At 32.9% G+C, this 21,897-nt stretch overlaps 1 protein-coding gene across 1 annotated transcript; it reads left to right on the forward strand.

The window, feature by feature from the left end:
• Positions 1–797: 797 nt before the first annotated feature.
• LOC137928892 (synaptotagmin-5-like) lies at positions 798–21,778 on the forward strand. The gene is made up of 8 exons (XM_068771897.1): positions 798–953; positions 9,624–9,767; positions 16,297–16,529; positions 18,769–19,001; positions 19,666–19,873; positions 20,295–20,521; positions 21,048–21,193; positions 21,632–21,778. The coding sequence occupies exons 1-8, from the start codon at positions 798–800 to the stop codon at positions 21,776–21,778; spliced, it is 1,494 nt and encodes a 497-aa protein (XP_068627998.1).
• Positions 21,779–21,897: the final 119 nt, after the last annotated feature.

Here is a 21,897-nt window from a genome sequence, read left to right on the forward strand (position 1 = left end):
AGCGGTCTTGCCCCGCCTGCTACGAGCTCGTGGGAGCGTTGTCCTGTAAGCGCCCACGCAGTATCTACGTGACTCGAGACTAAAAGTCTATTCGGTGACAAAACGTAACTTGTTGCAACAACTTTAAAAAGATAATTTATTTTAAAGTGCATTAAATTTATTTCATTAAAAACAGTTTTTTTTTTAATTGACAGTTTCATTAGATTTCTTTACTTGTGCACGTACATAGTTCATAAACATACAAAACTTTTGACTAGCTTCGCGAACGTAGTAAAAGCAATACGCTCGATCTACTTAAACTGTATTATGAAGGCGTTAAATTATTCTGCTGGAAATATTTAAATTAAATTTACTTAAGGAAAATTACTAATGCAATATTGTTTTTGGATGGAAATAATTTGTTTAAATTTATATATTTCTTTACGTATGATTTTGATTATATGATGTCTATTTACAATCGAACGGTTGTAGTATATTTTTTGTGACCATAATTTTTAAGATATTTAATAATTGTCTAATTTTTATTGAATAATTTTATGGTTTCAATAACAGTTACTTAGAAGTACAGAAAATATAGTTTCATAATATATATATTTAAACATATACAAATAGAATTGAATCTTACTCTTAGATAAATTATACAGGTACAAACAAAATAATACAACGACGAACCGACCTAAATTCGACGAAATAGTTCAAAACCCCAGAGAAATATTTTCGGCCTCATATATAATGCAACTAATAATATCTACTTAAAAGTAAAAAGTTATGTTTGAGTGAAACAATACGTCTGAAAGATGAGTGGGCTCGGACCTCCCGGTGTCTGGGCTGCCCAGAAGAGGCTAGAGTCGTGGGCAAGAGCAGCGAGGGAAAGAACTTCGAGTGCGAGCAGTGGGCAGAGCCATAATTCTACGGACAGTTTCGGGGATGACAAATCACATAGCAGCCCCAGTGTATGTATTTTCATAATTTTACTCAATTGTTCACTCATTTATACTGATACTTATTATAATATACACATCAAACATTGTTAAAATTCGTTTAAAAAGAACAGCTCATTGAGTTTCCGGCCGACTCTTCTTGGAAGATCAGTTCCGAGCTGGTGGTAGTGTGCTTCATTGTAATCAAAAAATAATTGAATAAAAAGTGCGTGTACATATTTGTTTGAACTAGCTGTCCACCGCTCGCTTCGTGTGGCTCGCGCTGATGGTTGCAGGTTATATAGTAAACTAATTTTTTCTAAATTAAATGTAGCCTAAGTTACTTTTTATTACATCAGCTACCTGCCAGTATAAACCTCGTCAAAATCGGTCCAGCTATTTTAGAGATTAGCTGAAACAAACAGACATAAATTTAGACAGAATATACAAATAATAAATACAAGTAGTAATAAGTTAATTTAACCATTAGAAACAGACACTCCAATTTTATTTCTATGGATTTTGAATTTATCTATTTATTTATTTTATTATCCAGATAGGAATATGTACAGTGGCCACTTATATACGTGCATTATAAGAAGAGTACCAGCAACCTTATAATTACGTTTTTATTCTTAAAGCTACGAGGTTTTCATGTGAGTCCTGACCTGTGGAAAGCCAACAAAAAAACTTCGTTTAAAATTGTTTCTTATATTTCACCATCACCGTCACTTTAGCCAAAGGACAAACACTACTGGACGTAGATCTAATCCAAAGCTTTATAATGGGACTGGATAGAAGTTTAAGTTAAGGTTAAGTTCGTTTGTCCACGTTGTGGCCTGAAGTTTTACGCTTCGCTTGCGGTTTATCTGTTTTGCATGCTATGTGGCACAACAGCTATTTCAACTTTATCTGCTGGATTATATCGGTCACTTTCTTTCGGCAGCGGGTCTCCTTATTTCTTAAATTTATTACGTAATTTTTGAAAGACGTCACATGGGAATATGCTCTAATATACAGTTTTCCACTATTTACTACAAATGTATCACGAATCACAAGAAACTATAAATAAATTCGCATAAATATATAGCATGTTATAAAGTCCCCGTAAAATACCACGCGCTATCTTATTCCCTACCCTTCTCTTTGATATCTATTCAAGTTCTTACAACTCGGTTCCCGGTACCGACAATTGCCTGTCAGCTCTTTCAATTTAACTTAAGTAAACCTTAACAGTACTTTATCTTTCTTTGTGCCTTGTCCACTTACGGTCTTATTGTCCGTAGAGAAGGATATCTCTGTCCCCTAATCTATTTATGTCGTACATTTTTTCCATTATTAATATGATAGAAATCTTAACCAAAACATGTCGTAAGGAAATGCGACTTTTATTTAAATATTAATACGTTTTTGTATAGTTTCGTATTTATATATAATAATTTGCAGTAAATTATTTATCATTAAAATGTTAATAATCTCAATATGAGCTGCACCATTCTCACTATTTATAGATGACAGACCGTATGAATAAAATTTATAGTTAAATTATTTAACGTTTATAAAATAATACCATTTAAAATTCTTCAAGCTCTTTTAAAATTTAACAGTGCACGAACGCGGGATTTTAATTTTCCAGCAAGTTGAATTGAACATTTTACTTGAAATATTCTAAATACTTATTCTATATTCAAAATAAAGTATTAATTATAATACTTGATTTCTTTCACTTCGTAAGCGTCGCCTGTAGGTTTTTATGTAACTTTTTTCTGACATTTACCCAATTAAACCAAACTTTTAAAATAACAAAACTTTTCTTTACTTTGAAATTTTAAAAAATTGCCGTAAACTGTACCATTTAACTTCGTCCAATTCGATTTTGTTGTTGAACTAATAACTGCATTTATTCGATTAAATAAGAGATGAGAATATAAAAATTGGAAGCATTTTTCTATGGAGCTTGTGTAAATAAAAAAGTAACAAGTCACGCCCATAAACTCGTTCTTTAATAATATCTTACTTTCATAATGTTTTTATAACTAAAACAAAAACATATTAAAATGATTTAAAAGTTTAAAAGCACATTTCAGTTTTGCAATATTTCTCGAACGTACTACGGCAAACAAGGCAGGCACGTAGACAATATTTCCATTCGGGTAATAATAGCAACACTGGCAGAGTGTCCCTGTGGAATATTACATGAAATAGACGTTTCCACGGTTTGTCATAAATCTGCATTAATCTACAGAAACGAATCAATCACATATAAAACCTTTTTGTTTTTAAATAAATGAGCTTTTTTAGTAACAAATTATTTTATGATAATTTAAGATAAATGTAAAAATAACCAAACAACTCATTTTAAGTGATATTATATTATTGCCACATCTTTTTTAACGCTTTGTGCGAATAATCGAAAAGCAAGTTGACACAAGTTATCCATTCGCTCTAGCACCACATATGAAACACAAAAGGGTATATACAAAATATTTTTGTCCTAGATTATACTCTTTATGTAGTTTCTAGTTTTCCGCATATCATACTAGAAGTAAGAAATATCTGTTTATATTTTAGACATTGTAATATATAATATAAAGATTTCTTGATATATGTACAGTAAAGTCACGTCATAACCGACTTTTCCTGTTACGTACATTTTCTCCGATAACGGATTTACATTAAAGGTCTCTTAGGCGGGGTCGTTTTCCATATCGATGTTTAAAGCAATTGGTACAATGAGATGAAAGGGAAAAACGGAAAACTGTCACCTTAATAACTTCATCATTTTTCAGCCAAAAAACGTCTATGTTCTGCTGGATATACCTTCCGATAGATTTCTGACAATACCGATTGGGAACGGCCTGCGGTCCTGTGGTTGGGCGTCTTAGGCTGCGCTTGGCAATACATAATTTTTACTCAAGAACCTTAAAATCAAATTAACGAAATACTCTTTTGTAATTTCAAAATCTTGGAGCATATAACTCCACCCCTCTCCGATAAAAATGTAAATTTCATTAATGTTTTTCTTAAATAAGCTTAAAATATGAGCTCGACACAAACCGTGAAAACGTTAAACCAAATTCAACCAATCAGAACGTCGACGCCGCTGTTGATCAAAGTTTGCTGGCTATCGATTTGCTAGTACGAAATTGAATAATTTTTGTGACATATTTTGCTAGCCGTCTAGCGGAAGTTTGATTGAAGTATTTTAATATAGAACATGAAGAAATTTGTAAAAATTGAATTTATAAAATAAATCTACTATTTATTTAGTTACACTTTATTGTACACTATAGATCAAAAAAGAAACAATTTATATAGAGGCACAAGAGGCGGTCTTATCGCTTGAGGCGATCTCTACGAGACAACCTTTGGATGGAGATGAGAGACATGAGTGAGGAGGCGTACAAAACATACGTTACTATATACATATACGTATGTACATACATACATATATATATATACATATATATGGAATGTACATTATGGTGGTACATTAATTCGAATAAATAACAAATACTACACAATATCCTATTTTAAAGGCCAAGAAATCAGTCTTTACCGGCTCCTTTATATCATCCTTAACATTCAAATAAAAGTACTACTTACTAATTTAGTTTTATTAAAAATGTCAAACAAAGACGGTTGGCAGAGACAGACGAGAGAATTCAACAAAATTCAGCGGATTGGCAGTTGAAGTAGAAGTGGTCAAACAGATGGCCGATGGGGTCTGTAGATATTGCAATGCTCCACGGACCGGCATGCCCAGCGTAGAAGTTCCACTAAAGAAAGTGGACAGGCGAACTTGTTAATATTAGTCGGAAAAGGCAAGGTGCAAGCCGTTGCTAACAGGTACTATTAGAGATCATTTAGGTAAACCTTCAGCAGTAGACGGTCTATGGCTGAAATGATGATGTTGAACTTTACCGATTCTGTGTGAATACTAATGTTAAACATCGATTTTTTTTGTCAAAATGTCGTTACATTACTAGTGTAAAAACACACACTACTTCACAAAGATTCGAATCTGTATGTTTAGGAGCTTGTTTAAGCTATATATAAATTTGAATAAGTTTAAATTTAGCTTTTATAATATAATTATAGCTAAGGACTACCCAATCTAATCGAAGTTAAAAGGGTTCTTAGAAATCTAAATTGCGTTTCTGTAAAGTTTATATTCATGTTTCAGATCTGTTGCGGTTTGGCATATCGATCTAACAGACGTAAGGTGCCACTAACAATAGCAACCACAATTACTATGAAACCACAATGCTTTCAACCAGCTACGAGTTGGTTTATGTACGGGCATAATGCTCTAAATATTGGACCGTGTGTTAGTAGGTCAATATAGGCGTGAACTTAAACATTCAACATACGCTTGTGTTTACAGTTGATGGAAGTAGTTGTTACAGTATTTAATACAGTACAATAGTGGTAGTAAACATAAAAACCGATACAAGTACATTCTATCGCAAATGTAAAAAAGGAAAACCAAAGCAATTATTTATATCTTGTAAAAATAAAAAAATTATATTGGCGCGTTATTAACCGAGTATACAGGTTAATTCGGCTCATTTGCAGTCATTTATTTTATATATATTATCCTCTTACCAATGGGTTATATTGGACTTGCATCGATTAAAACCCCCACGATGTTTCTCATTATTCACCATGATTGTTTATAGATGTATAAGCTATTAAGGAGTACATTATTAATTTATGGTAAACTCTACCAAAAAATTCATGGTTTCAAAAATAATAATTAAAGTTAGTAGTAAGAAAAGGCGTGTCTAAAATTCGGATTACTAGATACTAAAATTGATTATTGTTTACTGTCTGTCCCTGCAGATCAACCCTAAATGACGTATTGCAATAGACAATAAGTTAATGTAATATATTTCACAGTGATCGCTTTATATAGTATGATTGGAAATAGGTATAAAACCTTTAAAGCGTTTTGCTAACAAATGAGCTATACATTTACCTCTTAAACTTTTACATCTATAATCCAACGCCTTGTATAAGTCTTTAACTAAAATTTTAGTATACATAGTTATGTAAAGTAATCACTTCATAGCTCGGCACTCTTATAACGCGTTTTCATATTTTGTGTTATTTCATATCCCACCTATTAACTCCAATGTATAACACCTATACCACGGAAATGCCCTTTATTTTTATACTATAAAATTTACAATTATTTACTTACATTCCAAATAATGTTCTCAATTTGATTTTTACTGTATTTGTATTGTACTATTTATATATTTAGTACAATTTACAGTTTCTTCGTAATATTATATGAGTATATTCAATTCAAACCCGCTCTAACGAGAAAAGTTTATGTGCAAAAACATTTGCACATAACGCGTTATATATGTTCCTATGAGCTCATTATATGCGAACGCTCGTGTAACGGGTTTTCCTGAAGCACAGAATTAATCTACAATGTTATACAGAGGATTACTATATCTATATATTTATTAACTGTATGCAGATATTCATAAAATTATATTTTATGCATGAGTGAACATAGTTATATTTTTGACAGTTTTAAATAATACATTACACAGAAGCCTGCGACAATGTTTTTTCTTCCGGTACAATTTGAGTGAACCGCTACACTCATAAAATGAATTTATAAGAATGTTCCTCATATCTGCTACAATAATAGAAATTTTGAAGTAAATACCAAAAAAAATGTAAAACATTTTATCATCATTATCATAATTTCAGCCATTGTTTGGCTCCCACGTAGGCCTCCCTTATTGATTTCCAATAAGAACGTTTGAAAGCAATTACACGAAGTTAATTTTACACAAACATTAATAATTTCATTAATTTAAAACACACCACTCTAATTTCATTCGATATATTCTAACACGTCATGTCAATGCGTTGTTTTTAAATTCAATGTTAACAATTACTTATTTATTTATCACAAAAATACAAATTCGCGTAACAAATATTTAAAAAAATATATATTTTTAAAAATGTGTGTAATGAAATAACCACCTCTTATTTTGAAACAAAATAAATTTGAGTATTGTTTATTTGAAAGCATAATTTAATTATAATTTTAATAAAAAAGACATATTGGATGCACTTTATATTTGGCACGGAATATTAATGCAGCGGTATACTACTTGAGAATCTCTGGACTGCATTTCGCGGACGGGGCTTCAATAACGTTTCCCGATTAAATATTAAAATTTAGATATTAATATAACGCACGTACATATATACCTAACTACCTCAGCTTATGTTATATATTTAAAAATTCAATCTTTGTACTAACTGACGACATGAAAGTTTGGTACGAAATTCCACCTGCAAGGAGGTTAAGGGTGCGTTTATCAAAAATGCATATTTTTAATCGGTAATCATTATAAGACATAATTTTTTTTAGCGTTTTAAAATGACCAAGAACGGATTTTTTTAAATTACACCTACAAAATGTGCGGCATAATAATACACGTGGGGGCAATTGGTGTAATATTTTCGTGTATATAGGTCTTATATTGTCTATTTTATTGTATATCATATAGATGTTTCATGACTTAGTTGGGCATATAGGCAAAATATTCTTTATTAGGGTTTGAACAGAATGAAACCTGAATTTGTACCTGTATAATAAAATTTGTACAATAAAATAGAGAGTATTTAATTATATACTCTCTATTTTATTGTCCATATTGTATTATCTATTTTTTTCATTTATGATTTACAGCGGATAGCATTATAATAAAATAACTTGAGAACCGTGACTGCGATCGTATGTCGCGGGTTCGATCCCCGGGGTATAGTCTTGTATATAATTCACACTTTTTACATTAATTGCGTAGAAATGCCACTGCCCTCAAACAAGTTTTTAGAGGTTAGACAGCAGCGTCCTCTGCGTACCGTAATACCACACTGCGATTGCCAACCCGCCTGCCAAGCGTAGCGAATATGGTATATCCTCCCATAAGTGGAGATATATGCCTTGCAGTGGAGACCTATAAGGTGAAACAACGACGAGCTAGATTAAAAAACAATGCATTGTGTATTTCTTGAAAATATTTCTTATCGCAGTGCATATTTCCATTGCTTTTAAAATATCAAGAAGTAATGGAAAGCAAACGTCGTGTTATTTTATTAAAAAACTAGCGCCGTGGCCCTTTCTATTTAATTCAAATGAGGGAGGAATAAAAAACGAAGCAGTGAGACCGTCTAGCAGTAAATATACATAATTCAAAAGAGAAACTGCGTAATACTAGCTACGGTAATTTACAACATAGCGCTCGAAACTGAAATCTTATACGATGTTGAATACAGCGTTTTAATCAAAGTCAAAAATAGTAGGTAGAATAATAAATTACGAGTGACAGCACTTTGAAGTAGGTCTTTACTAAAGAAAGGGTAATATTTTTTTTTCGTATAATTAGTACTGAGATATGGGTTAATTTTTGTTTTATTTTTGCCTACTTTATAGTTACTTAAGTTGACAAGAAAATAATTATTGTTGTTAATAACCAAATTTAAAAAGTGTTGCATTACTCAATTGGTAAATTATTTTAGTATTAGTTATTATGACTGCCATTTCGCAACAAAATTTTATTGAATATCGTGTCATTATAAAAATATAATAGAACAACTATCTTCTAATGAATGAAATGTAAAAAAAAAATATTTATTTGGCTTTTTGAAAAGATCTATTGTCAAGTAACTTGCCGCTTTTTCTCGACGCAAATTGAACACTGTTAGAGTAAAAATATGTACAATTATCGTTTTATAAGCGCCTGGAAGATACGCCTAATTGAAATTAAAAAAATATATAATTTAAAACACTTGCTGTTGTGGAACTGTACAAGTGTAGGGGATAGTCACCACCCTTTCCACAAGAGCCGACGAAGGTAAAGACATTCACGGATGAAATAAAAAAAATATGCTTGCCAACCCGCATGGCAAACGTGACGAGAATTAACACATGTCCCCTATGTGAAACCTATGTAGGAGACCTATTTCCAACAGTGAACGTACTACAGCAGAAATAATGATGATGATGAAATACTCGGATCAATAGATACATATTTCCCTAAAGTCATTTTTGCTAATTGCTTAAAAATTACTGAGTCAGCGTCAATGTCACACTTATAATAAATAAACAAAAGGAACTATTTTCGTAATTCCATGTGTTCCTCATCTCTTGAACCATGCCATTGGTTAATAAAATGATATAAATTTAAAAATATACAAGGTAACCAAAAAGAAAAAGGAATACTAACATAAAGATTGTATAGATATAATGACAGTGTCCAATGTCCACTATTAGTACTATATTTCGAACTATATTTGAAATTATTTTTAGGTATTAATATAATTTTTTCAGCTTTCGACATTTTCACATGTTTTCAAAATATTATATACAGCCTAGGTCGAAGTGGTGAACGATTTCTTCTAGTATAAAAATCTAAGTTAATCTTTTTGTTATACATTTTGATGTGTTGTAAGGAAAAAAATATAAATGAGTAATATTCCTGCACATCTAAATAAGATGAAAAATTAGTAACAGAAATTAATATATGTTGACTGTATTTTTTTTTCTTATTATGCCTGCAGAAATAGACATTTTAATGTTTTTAAAGCAAAAAAAATAGATAATATAATTTCATAGTGTATTTGATAAACATAATAAACGTAAGAATAACTGGAATTTTTTTGCAGGAGATGCTCATCCCCAAAGAGCAGTGCCGTGTGCAGCCATTGGCCGAAGTGCGCACCGCCAGCTCGCTGCCCCACGCTCGCCTCGCACGGACTCCATCCATCTCTTCCCAGAGTAGCTTAGACAGCGGCACATCGAGAGCCACTGTAAGTAGACTTTAATTCACTTAAGGTAAAGTCTTTTATAAGAGATCATCTGAGTACTACCGTTTACCCCGTAATTGTTGTTCTACAGTTTCTAAATATTTATGGCTCTAAATCCTTCCATCTCTTACCATAGTAGAGTGGACTGTGGCACCTCGTCGCAGTAAGTAGAATATGTAATGGCAGTACCATAATGGTAATGGTAATGGTACACTGGAGGTAATTTTCTGGCAAGAACTCACCCAGATGGGTATCACAGTTTGCGCCATAACTGTTGTTGAACAGTTTGTTAGTATCACCATCAGTTAAGAACTCTTTCCATTTCTCCCCAGACGTCTAGATCGCGGTAACTAGAGGATCTACTGCAAGTCGAGTATGTGATTTGCTTGAGGTAAAATCTATTCAAAGAGGCCATTTATTCAAATTGCTCAAACTTCTGATTAAAAATGTTTTTGAACTATACAATGACGCATTAATGTAATACCTCATAATCTAGTTTTCAGTGCTATCTATATCAAGAATACTTTACTAGTTTGACACGACAATCCATCATAAGCTGTATGATCAATAGTGTTTCTTTATTAGATAAATTTTATACTAACTGAGCTATGTCTAGAAATAAATGAACAAAGCTGTCAATCAAACATTACGCTGAGCTCCTTTCTTAGCGCCATCTGGGAGATAGAATTACTTAAAGGCGATTGTGATTCTTAAGTGCTGACATAAAATACAAATAAATTAATAGAGAATATATTAAATAAAAATACTAAAACCCGTTTTCTGTGCAGTGGATTATGACAATATGAAAGAAAACGTTTAATAAATTGCAAATTACTTCACGAAAGAAAAAGTATTTTTAAATATAAAATAACTCAAAACCATGTCAAATAATTAGAAATCGCTAAAACTTCTTATACTTCGTAGTTTGACAATACGCAGCTTTTTATGGAAAACTCACAAAATTTCTTTCCTCGTCTGAAGATATTACCTAGCATTCATTTAAAGTTGTCTTTTTTATTTACCATGTAGTCGGTGATTACTTTTTGCCACGACTGTTGTATTAAAAATGCTTGTTTAAGGGAAGGTAGTCCCTAGTGTTGATTTATTTAATTTTGCTTTAATTTCAGCAAAAAAGATCGCACATAAACGCATGTACACTTCTATTTTAGTGTAAGCATGGTAATTAATTATGATCAAAGCTTTAGATCGTTAACATTTGGTATCTTAATGCGTATTCAGTTTAACGACCATAGATTTATATAAAATAACCCGTTTTCACTTACTTATAGATAAGTACTCGCTTATAAATAACAATAGAACATAATTTTGTCATCAAAAATATTAAGTTAAATAGTGTTTATAATACAAAGGATTAAAAGTCGTTAAATGATGGATCCTTATTGATCTACGCTATGAGAAAAAAGCCAGAATAGTTAAATTGAATGGAAACAAAAATCATGTTGAAATTCCCTAGTATGGCATCTTTCATCAAAAATTTAAGATGATTCCTAACGCCTGATTTGAGAATAATCCACAACGTACCCAGGTGGAGTTTTATTTTTTTTATTACTTAATCTTGAATGTTTTATGAATCTCCAAATAAAACCTATATTACATACTAACAGAGATAAGATAAAGATAAAAATCATTTATTTAACGTTGTAACTTTTAACAGAACTCTTACTGATCGACGATTTGACTTTACTCTGCTTCACAAGTTGCTATGCTTGTGGAGAAGAAGCAGGAAGAAACTCCAAAATGACTCATACTTTAATAAAATTTAACAATACAAATTTATACACACATATAGCCTGGTAAAATCAAAATAATCAAGCCACACCATTACTAAGGATTCTTGTCATTTAAATAATCCTTTATTGAACAATAATCCTTTTCCGTCAATTTGCCTTTAATATGCGTTTTGAATTTTTTAAATGGTACTGAAACAATGTTTTCCGGGATTTTATTAAAAAATCTGTTTTCGTTTATTAAAAATGAAATGGAAACTGCAATATCAGAGTAGCGTTATATCTTCCTAACTGAATAAACTGCAGCACTAAGCTTGATCGCAAGAGATTCATTGTGAGACCTCCGTTGAAGTTTAGAATCAATTGTGACACCTAGGAAAACCTTAAAGGCTAAATAGTTTAAAACATCACCATTCATTGTTATATTATTAGGAATGTTTGGTATAACACTCCGTAAATAATAAAATTTTATACATTTATTGCTCTTAGATGAATAAAATCCTATTTCGACTTTTAAAAATAATTAACTCCGTAGGTCTACTTGTTTTTAGGTCTATTATACAGGGTGTTAGCGTTATAAGTTTAAAAGGTTTAAAAAAGTGAATAATTAATAAAGGGTATATACTATTCAAAAATCAATACTTTGACAAATTATAAATAACGTAATAATATAACAAGGAAAAGCATTTTCAAATAGTATGTATGTGATGTCTGAAATGTAAATTCAATTTCTATGTAATTCATATGGAAAGTGATTTATTATGTTAGACCTTCTGAACTCTTACATTCTGATATTGGTATACGTACTCGTTACAGATGAAAATACGATTCAATTGCCAATCTATTTTACGCACTACTGCATACCAAATACAATTTAGATATATTTCGTCAGCTAAACGAGCAATAAGGAAAAAGTAAATCAGAAATGCGACAATAAGCACACGTCTCTGAGACGAATGGATATCAATATTAAAACCTGTCCGTCGCAAATATTCAGACGCCACCGCAAAAAGGTTTCATCTTCACCTATTCATCTTGCACAACATCAGTGAATGAAATAACTTAATAAAATATCTCCAACCCTTTTTTTCGCGTCGTTTTAATATTTTCGTCTATTTTTGGAAGACATCTTTGAGTCATACGAACTTTAAAAATGGAAATTTATATTACAGGGAAAGAAAGCAATAAAAATGTATTCACATTTTTTTCCATAACAATCGTAATTTTTTTTAAAATATTTCATTATTATCATTTAAGTCGTATGGCGTTCAATGATGGACAAAGGCCTCCTGAAGAAAGCGACGGACATTCAGCGTTTTCCGATGATCTTAAAAAGGTCATCGATCAAACATTATGGGACGCACAACTACGGTCTTTACCCATAGTATTTTATATCTCTAATTTTTTTTCTAATTAATATGTAAACATATTAACAGAAAATGTGACTTTGCAAAAAAGTTGATAAAAAGAGAACTCAGGAAAATAAAACTAAAATGTCTATAGTTTATTTTAAAAACATTTTATACTACCATAAATAAACTCATGACCATGCAAATTAAATTCTTAATATAATTTTACTCAAATATCCTCCTATTATCAGTAGGGTAAACAAGGACGAAAAGGTGAAGTGAAATTAATAATGAGCTAAACATAGCACCCTCGGCCCTCGGCGAAGTGAGATGACAATGGATAGCAATTTCAGTTTCGGTTCAACAAACATTAAATAATATAGATCACTCTGTATTCACTAACAAACTCGAATCGAGGAGACGGAAGGAAGTTAATTAATTTACTAAAATAAACGCACAATAGACAAGTTATTATATTGACATTCGACCCAATTAGATCGTTGGTTCAAATCTAGTATAGCATTCTAATACCTACATAAAGGTCTTCTACTTCTTTTCAGCCGAAAGACGCCCACTGCAAGGCATATGCCTCCCACAAAGATCACCACGATGACCGGTCTTCCGCTTCCCAGATCCAGCGACTTCCCTATATCACAACCTTAACTATGTCCTCGGTCGACATAGTGGGCCGCCTAACGACGCCGCGCCCACCGGATCATACATAATAGCTCAACATAACACTACTCTTAAATTCCTTCAGAAAATATTCTATTTGCAGCGTTTTAACTGTAATTCACTATGGAAAATGTTTTTAACAAAATCTAATATAACATTCTCGTGTCACGGTGTGCGTGATTGAACTCCTCCGAAACGACTCGACCGATTTTCGTGAATCTTAGCGCGCATATCGGTCAGAGTGGAGAATCTGACTCTGAATCTCTAAAATCTATTTTTCATCGCCCTAAATGTTAAGTACCACTCTTACCCTTACCCTTCGCTAATTTTTTTTTTATTTTTTAGACAAAATTTCTGTTTTTATTTTTTTATGATACAACATACAAAAATACATACAAACCTAAATTTTCATCCCTCTACGATTAACCCTTATTTTTTATTCGTTTTTTAATGTTTCCTAGAAATAACATAAATGGCAAAATAACGTTTACGGGATCAGCTTGTATTTATAAATGACAAGTAAAGCTATCGTCTTATTTTTAATTGTTTGGTTTGCTACATTTAATTGTTCAATGTTTTTTTCCTTTGCGGTGTTTGGTCCATGACTTGCGAAACAGTCATTCATGAGTTTTATCGATTATGTAATATAAAATTAATTAAAGTCTTTTAGACGACCAGTTGAGACCGCTACTCAGAACGATCACCCAGGGGATAGATTGGCACATGTCTTAGTTAAAATACATGGAGTCTACTTGTCGGAACTTACTGACAAAAACCATTAAGTTCATTGTAATAGTAGTCATAAAGCACTTTATTCGCAAAGCAGCATTATAAGCGATGCCGATGTTCAGTTACGAGTTAAGCTTAATATACATTATATAGTCTCTCACGGTTGGATTTAATAAATAAAATACGAGGGCGGCAACGTCAATAAAACGAGTATTTTCGGCAAACGGTTTTATAAATAACACAATGCTATACTTTGATGCGTGGCAGTTAAAATTACCTAAATTTTACAGTAAAAGCGGTAATCGCATTGACAATCGAATAGCTACACATAGATACCCAATATATATTAGTTTAAATAATAAGATAGTTCTTACATGTTATAATTACAATAATATATTATTTAATTTTAATATACCTATAGATTTTATTAAAACACAAAGCCGAAATCAATTATTTGAAATCAATTAAAATGTCAATATCTCGTTATATAGCCAACATTATTCTGAATAGAAAAGTTTTTTTTTTCATGCTTATTAAAATTAAATGACGCCAAACCATTGTTCTAAACTAATAAATATTTTCTTCAAAGACTTCGCTAGACAATATTCTTGTTGTCTTGTGTTTTGTGTTAATAAATTGCATAAAAAATTATAATTAAGCACTAATTAAATTCCAAATCTTTTCCTATACATCGGTGTGAGTTATTGTTGGTGTTTAGTCTAGTTACTTATGTTGTTATTGTATTATTTTTATTTTGTCTGTCCTCAGTCGAGACTTATATCACGATACATACATAGACATCCCAATTTCCTGGAACAACTAAACAATATGCCGTGTAACAACAAAGCGGTGTTTCAAATCCATTCTTAAATTTCTAAAAACAAAACACGTCGAACGTGGTTTCGAACCCTTAACCGTTTCAATCTAGAAAGCGATAGAACTTTAGTTATAATTATCCCTAAAGATTTTTAACGTTTGAAAATATTTTGTAAATTACTTGAATAAATTTTTTAATGTGTGTATACGTGTTATTTTGAAAAACGACAAACAAGGGTCTAAAATCGTAATTAGATGTGCGTAATATATGTTATTATATTAACAAGTTATTGTAATGATTTTACATATTTAAGCGAAGCCAGAAATTCGGTTTTGAACTAATAGCCCATGGTCTACAATACTTATGTAAACCATTTACTATCTATTTAAAATCCTGAGGAAATATTAGGGTAGTACATTATAATAATAATGAAATGTATTTATGCTTTTACAACGTTTTTTAAAAAAAATAGTCGCTGGAACGTACTTTTAAACATAGGTCTCCGCATGTCTATAAGTAATATATTTCTTTTAATTCTATGTAAAAAATTATTATTAATTTAAAATAAATTGACATTAATATTGTTTAACCTTTTATCACAAACCTTTATTATGGTTAATGCACGAGTGTATTTCCGTGTGCGAGTGTGGGTGCGTGCAGGTGCATGCATGCATGTGCTGTAAGCGTACGTATGAGTATGCGCGTGTGCGTATTGTAATACTGTTTCGATCTTCTTATAAGTAAGCTGGATTATCCAGTTTATAATACAAATTATAATTATAATAATTCATGCCAGAAATATTTTAGGTGTAGATAGGTATTCTCTATCCTAATTAAAACTAAATACTGTTGAGTGAGGTATACTAAATTGTTATTTCAGACGGAATGCTTTGACGGGATGCTAGTATTTGTCAGTTACACGGATTGTTTTTATTTAAGCAATTCATCCCTCCACGACCAACGCAATCGCACAGCGCAAATGTTATATTCCTGTTGCACTTTAGCCGGTGCTCAAAGACCGACATCAGTCAACAGGATGATTACTTTGGCGCCGGTCACGACTTGTGAGCTAGCAAGCGGCCGATAAACTATCAATTTTCAAGTGGCTGCTACAATGTTCAGTTCGTTATTCTATGTATTATAAAGTTCCGCTGAATATTAAGCGAATTACATATCTACAAAAGATTATTACTATCCCAGATATTATTTTGCAGAGCCACCGTGGATCTTCACCTGCTATTCGGACGTTCGCACCAGACGGTCGCACTCTGGAAGCCGGCGGTGCAGGTGTCCCTCGTTCACCATCACCACTACGAGCTGCTTCCCTGGACGTGCGAGCTGCTCCAATGGCGCATGGATCACTTGCTTCGCTTGCTGACACCCCCGCTCCTCCTAGCCCGAGGCATGGTCCTCCGAGATGTCTCTCTCCGCTCCTCATGCCGCCAAGGTACATCAATAGTTTTATTTTAAAATTTCTTTCATTTTTAAAAATGGAATGGACAGATCTGTTGCAACAAATGATATAATAAGAATTCAAATCACGAAAATAGAAGAGAGAAGTTATCGCTCTGGTATTATTAAGACTCCAGCTATAATAAAAGCTGTGAAGGCGCGAATCTAAAAAAAAATCTGCTAGACTCGTCTCACAACTAAATTATTTGAACATCAACTACTAAGATTCTCGAAGACTCGAAAAGGTAAAATAGTTTTAGTTGTACCAAATTTAAACAAAAAAAGTTTTAATGGTTCAAACCTTATATTTTATATGTTCCTACAGGAAAGGAATTAATTATGTTTGTGTCATGTACACTCACAATTAATGATATTTTATTGAAGAAATGGATACAGATACTAAATAAAAGTTATTTTAGTACTTTTAATATACATGTCAAATAATTTAAGCTTAATATAAAGTTCAAACAATCATTTCGACATTCTTTATTCTAGAAAAACCCGGTTTTATATTCTCTGTATAAGAACGTCGTAAAAGGTCATTGCTTTCTACATCGAACGAAATAAAGTATGGAATTGACATTTGTAATATAAATAGAAATGGTAAACTTGTTAACCTCAAGCCTATAATGCACGAAACTTAACGAATTTAATCTAGTCGTTGTAATATTTGATTAACTTTGTATAGACTTTTATAAAAGCTTATAAGAAATACTGTCGAAAAAAAAAAACAAAAGAAAAAATATATTATAGTTAATATTCAGTCAGTATCCAACTTTTCGTATAAAGAGTGGCTGAAAAAAGATCGGAGGTATTCGTCCGTAGTTATAGCAGTGTAAATATCGTAGGTGACAAAGTGGGGCGCGTGAGAATCAATCTGGCGGGCGTGTGCAGAGCCTCTCCGTGCAAATTGATATAAACTCAATTTTCGGTGCTCCCTCCTCTTGTCGAGTTCCCTCACACTCTCTACGTATAAGTAAAGTAACTGCTGACGCAGTAGTAGTCTAATGATCACTTACATTTGTTCGAATTATTTAAATTATTTTCAACATTACAATTTCAATAATAACATTGATATTATTTTAATTCTATAAAAGATCATAAAATTTAAATCTACATACAAGAGCAACGTATCGCATAAATGACGTTGTACTATATCATCATCACCATTTCAACGGTTGAAGGTCTGTAGTTCTTGGCTTAGGCTTCATCGATTCCCATAGGACCAGCCTCTTCCAACAACCTTAACAAGATCGTCTGTCCACCTTGTGGTCGGACCAAAACCATTAGGCCACGACTGTAATTACAGTTGGAGAGTTACGTAGATGTCTAAAATATAAAAGAACATCGTTTAGATTCATCACAATTCTTATTACAAAAAAAGTAGAAGAAAGAAAAGAAGAAGAAAATAGATAATTAAAATACGATAAAATTGCTCTGTAGCAAGGGGAGTAACAATAAAATGCTAAAGCAGCCAAGAAATTTAAAATGTATTTTTGTAAAACCTTCCTAGTTCGCTTCATTATACCAGTAATTTTATTCATTTCACGCTCTTTTTACCGGTACATTACTAAATTATGTAAATGAGTTGTATTCAATAAATAGTAAAAATACTTTAAATATTGTAGACAAGATATATTTTGGAATAGGGGCATTATTTTACGAAAGATAAGGTCCTTATTCGTATCCGAACACCAGGCTGATAGAGAAGATTGCACCATACCCTCCTCCTAGCCATTATGAGCCTCGACGCAGGATTCAGAGTAATCCGTCGCACGTATGTCAATGCCTCGTAGTAACGCGTGAGTTAAATGAATTACTTTAATACGTATGGAGCTTTTAAGTCGATTTAAATTTTTGTGGAATGTATGGGGAAGCGTTCCTGTAGTTAAGAAAATTCAGGCATAACTCTTTCGGTCTTTGGTCTTTGTTCTTTAGTCTCCTAGTGGAGGTTATCTCGAAATTTCTTTATTTAAAATATTGCATCATGTAAACAGCGGGTGACCGTCAGGATCTTAAGGGTTTGGAGTGAAGTGGTCAATGCTCAAGGTAAGCAAACAATTCTATTAAGGTTATCGTAAGACGTTGGCCGCTTGCAACCATTATTAAAAACATATGAAGGGGGCTTATGTCCAGCAGTGGACGTCTTACGGCTGAAATGATGATGATGATGACGATATAGTAATAAATAAAAATGTTTTTAAGTAACTTCTAATTTTAAAATTTCATTCTAGGCGGATAGATCGCAGTAACTCTTTGGTAGAGAGCAGCAGCGGTGTTGGACCGTTGAGTCCCGGTGCGGGCGCCACGATCAGTGCACTCGGTGCCCTACAGCCGGATCTCTATACCAAACGCGAAGCGCCCCTCGTCATCGAGCTCGAGGGGGCCGGTCCGTCCCTTGGCAGAATCCACCTGCGCTTGAAATATGACTTCGACCGATCCGATTTGGAAGTTCATTTAATTGAAGGTACCTTTATTTTATTATTACATATGTTATAATATATCATAACGCTGTTACTTTGGAAGGGGCCGATAGATGGTGCTAGCGATAACCTCGCATTACCGTTTGATACGGGTAGTCTAATATAAAGTTCGGTTGAATTGGTTCAATTGGATTATTCTTGAACGAAGCGTTGCTGGAATTTCTTACGATACTTCTTTTCAGCTTTAACGCACCCCAAAGTGGTAGTAACGTTTGACAGGTAGTAGCAACCAACCAAGTCGAGATTTGACATTCTCCGACAGATTAAGCCGAGGTTCCCTCGTGCGGACCATTGAACTTAATTACTCCATGGAGCGTTCGACGAAGCGAACTAAGACCCCAAAGGCCTCCTGATCCGGTGAAATTGTAATATGTAGTGGATCGAGCCGAGGCCCCGGGGAGCCTTCGAGCTTCGCTACCTTTAAAAAGGTTTTAGGCTAAATGACCTCAAAATCCTGCCCTCTCACAGGTTCTGAAGGACTTCCTCACCCGCGGAATATTCCAATGCCGCTTATGCAGCAGTGTAAGTTAGATAACAAAAAATTAATCAATTAATTGAGTAATAAGTATCAAAGAAGACCCGTCAGTCATCTTTATCAAAACATAAATATTATTTTGATATTACATTTCTCAAATGAATTATTTCCAGCACACGATCTTGCTGGTTACGAAGCTGGCGGGTTCAACGATCCCTATGTCCGCGTTAGTCTTCTACCAGAAGTGGACACCCGTGTGCGTCAGACGCCTGTCCACAGGAACGAAGCAAATCCGTTCTTCGACCAACATTTCAAATTTCCCGTCTCTCATGACGAACTCGGCGACAAAACTCTACTGCTTCAAGTGTTCGATTACGACAGGTAATAAAATCATTTTATTCTAACGTTTGTTTCTAATTTTCTCATTATTTTACATGCGTTTTAGTTATTTAAGATTACTATAATTTAAAAAAATTGCAAACAATGGGAATGAAACTGATATTGAATAAAATAATCTTTCTACGACAAGCAGACTCTTTATTTCGATGATGATAAAATTACAACCAACGCAAAGAATAATTCGAAACAAATAGTAATCAGATATTTTCCATTTAACTGGTGATCACCAATCGTATTAACATAATAAACAAATATGTTAAAATATTTTCCAATATTTGTTTTATATCTTTATTTATACTAAATGCAACACACTTTTTTATACAAATCATATTCACTAATTGTAACAAAAAACTTTAAAAAAAATATTTTACTGATAAGTGTTTAAAAATTGCTTTATTCGTAGATTCTCTCGTAACGAAGTGATGGGTTCTGCGAAAGTCCCCCTGTCTCGCGTAGAAGTCGCCGGAGGAGCGGAAGTGTGGGCAGAATTATCAAGGGAACGACGTCCGCCGGAAGAGTTGCAAGAGTTGTTGCTATCTCTGTCTTACCTGCCGTCTGCTGAACGTCTTACTGTGGTGGTGTTGAAGGCACGAAACTTACTGCCTCCTCAAGAAGGAAAGGATGCTTTAGGTGGTTATATTTAAGGATAGACAATGTTCTATTTAGTGTATGATAACGTCTTTATAATACATTACAAATTCATTTAAAGATGTTCAATGAGAATACTGGTGCACGACATGTGATGTTTATAATAGAAAAATCAAGTTAAACTATGAAGCACCGTAATGTAAATGCAAAAAACCATTACCATATCATCATGGGACGACTATGCCTAGCGGTGGGCCTCTATCGATAGACATAATGATAATATTTTTAGGATTAGAATAAATTGCTTTTCTTCGGTAAACAATATGACATATATATAGTATCATATAATTTTTATTTGATTTAAACATTATTTACGATCATAAGTTCACGATCACATTAAATGCAATGCAATGCATGCAATCTGTCTGCACTGCAATCAGTCTCAGACTATAAGCAGATTTTTTTCCTTTTCCTTTGTCCCAAATAATAATTAAAAAATATTTAAAAAATTACAATTGTTAAAAATGTACATACTCGTATATTTCGTAATAAAAACATTTATTTTCAGACGTTTATGTCAAAGTATATCTTCTTGTAAACGGGAAGCGAGTCAAAAAGAAGAAGAGTAACAGGAAAGAGATAAACAACCCGGTGTGGAACGAGGCACTCTCCTTTAGTCTACCATCAGCTAACCTTCAAGAAGCTTCCATAGAGGTGAATATGAATGTGAATTTCATTAAAGTAAATAAATAGAGCAACGATACATACCATAGTTTTTAGAAATGCTATTAAAATTATGCAATCTAAAATGTGGTTAACAAAACAATTAAAAGTTCATACCCATTTCTCTTAAGAATTACTTTTAACGTAAATTCGACAATATTGATTATTTGACACTAACTTATGCATACACGTTCTTCCTTGTGTTGTATGACAAAGCTCCTTTGATCCGATCACAAATCAGTAATTATTAATGAAACTTTTTTTGGCAAAAATAATGTTTTGTATTTTTGAAAACACGCGTCTGCGTCGTTGTTTTATTGACCGTCTTTATAATATACTCTGACGTGTTTGCTTTTGTAATATTTTGCAGTTATACAATCCAGTCACTGTTAATTAATATTTTTAAAATATAGTTTTGTATTTTTAAAGGTATGCGTAGTAACGGGTGGTGGCAGCGGGCTAGTGGTGGGGTGGTGCTGTGTGGGTGCAGCCGAACCTGCAGCAGAGGGGCGTCACTGGGCACAGATGGCGCATGAAACGCGCAAGGCAGTCGCCATGTGGCATACGCTCAGATAAACTGCTAACATGGCTTCATTAAATATGATCTTTGCACATACGCCTTGAGTACACAAACGGTACTTACATATAAACGTCACCGCAGCATAAGTTGCGCTAAGCTACCGCAGCATAACTTC

This window comes from Battus philenor, unplaced genomic scaffold (assembly GCF_028537555.1).
Source record: "Battus philenor isolate CCGP_79_NKW_IND1 unplaced genomic scaffold, ilBatPhil1.0.hap1 SCAF_4, whole genome shotgun sequence".
NCBI classification, from domain to species: domain Eukaryota; kingdom Metazoa; phylum Arthropoda; class Insecta; order Lepidoptera; family Papilionidae; genus Battus; species Battus philenor.

Bases quoted from the DNA above. Each gene is read 5' to 3' on its own strand.
- LOC137928892 (XM_068771897.1), top strand. From the start codon at position 798: ATGAGTGGGCTCGGACCTCCCGGTGTCTGGGCTGCCCAGAAGAGGCTA. The intron at 9,768-16,296 runs GTAAGTAGACTT...ATTATTTTGCAG, and splicing joins GCGGCACATCGAGAGCCACT to AGCCACCGTGGATCTTCACC. The intron at 19,002-19,665 runs GTACCTTTATTT...AATTATTTCCAG, and splicing joins GGAAGTTCATTTAATTGAAG to CACACGATCTTGCTGGTTAC.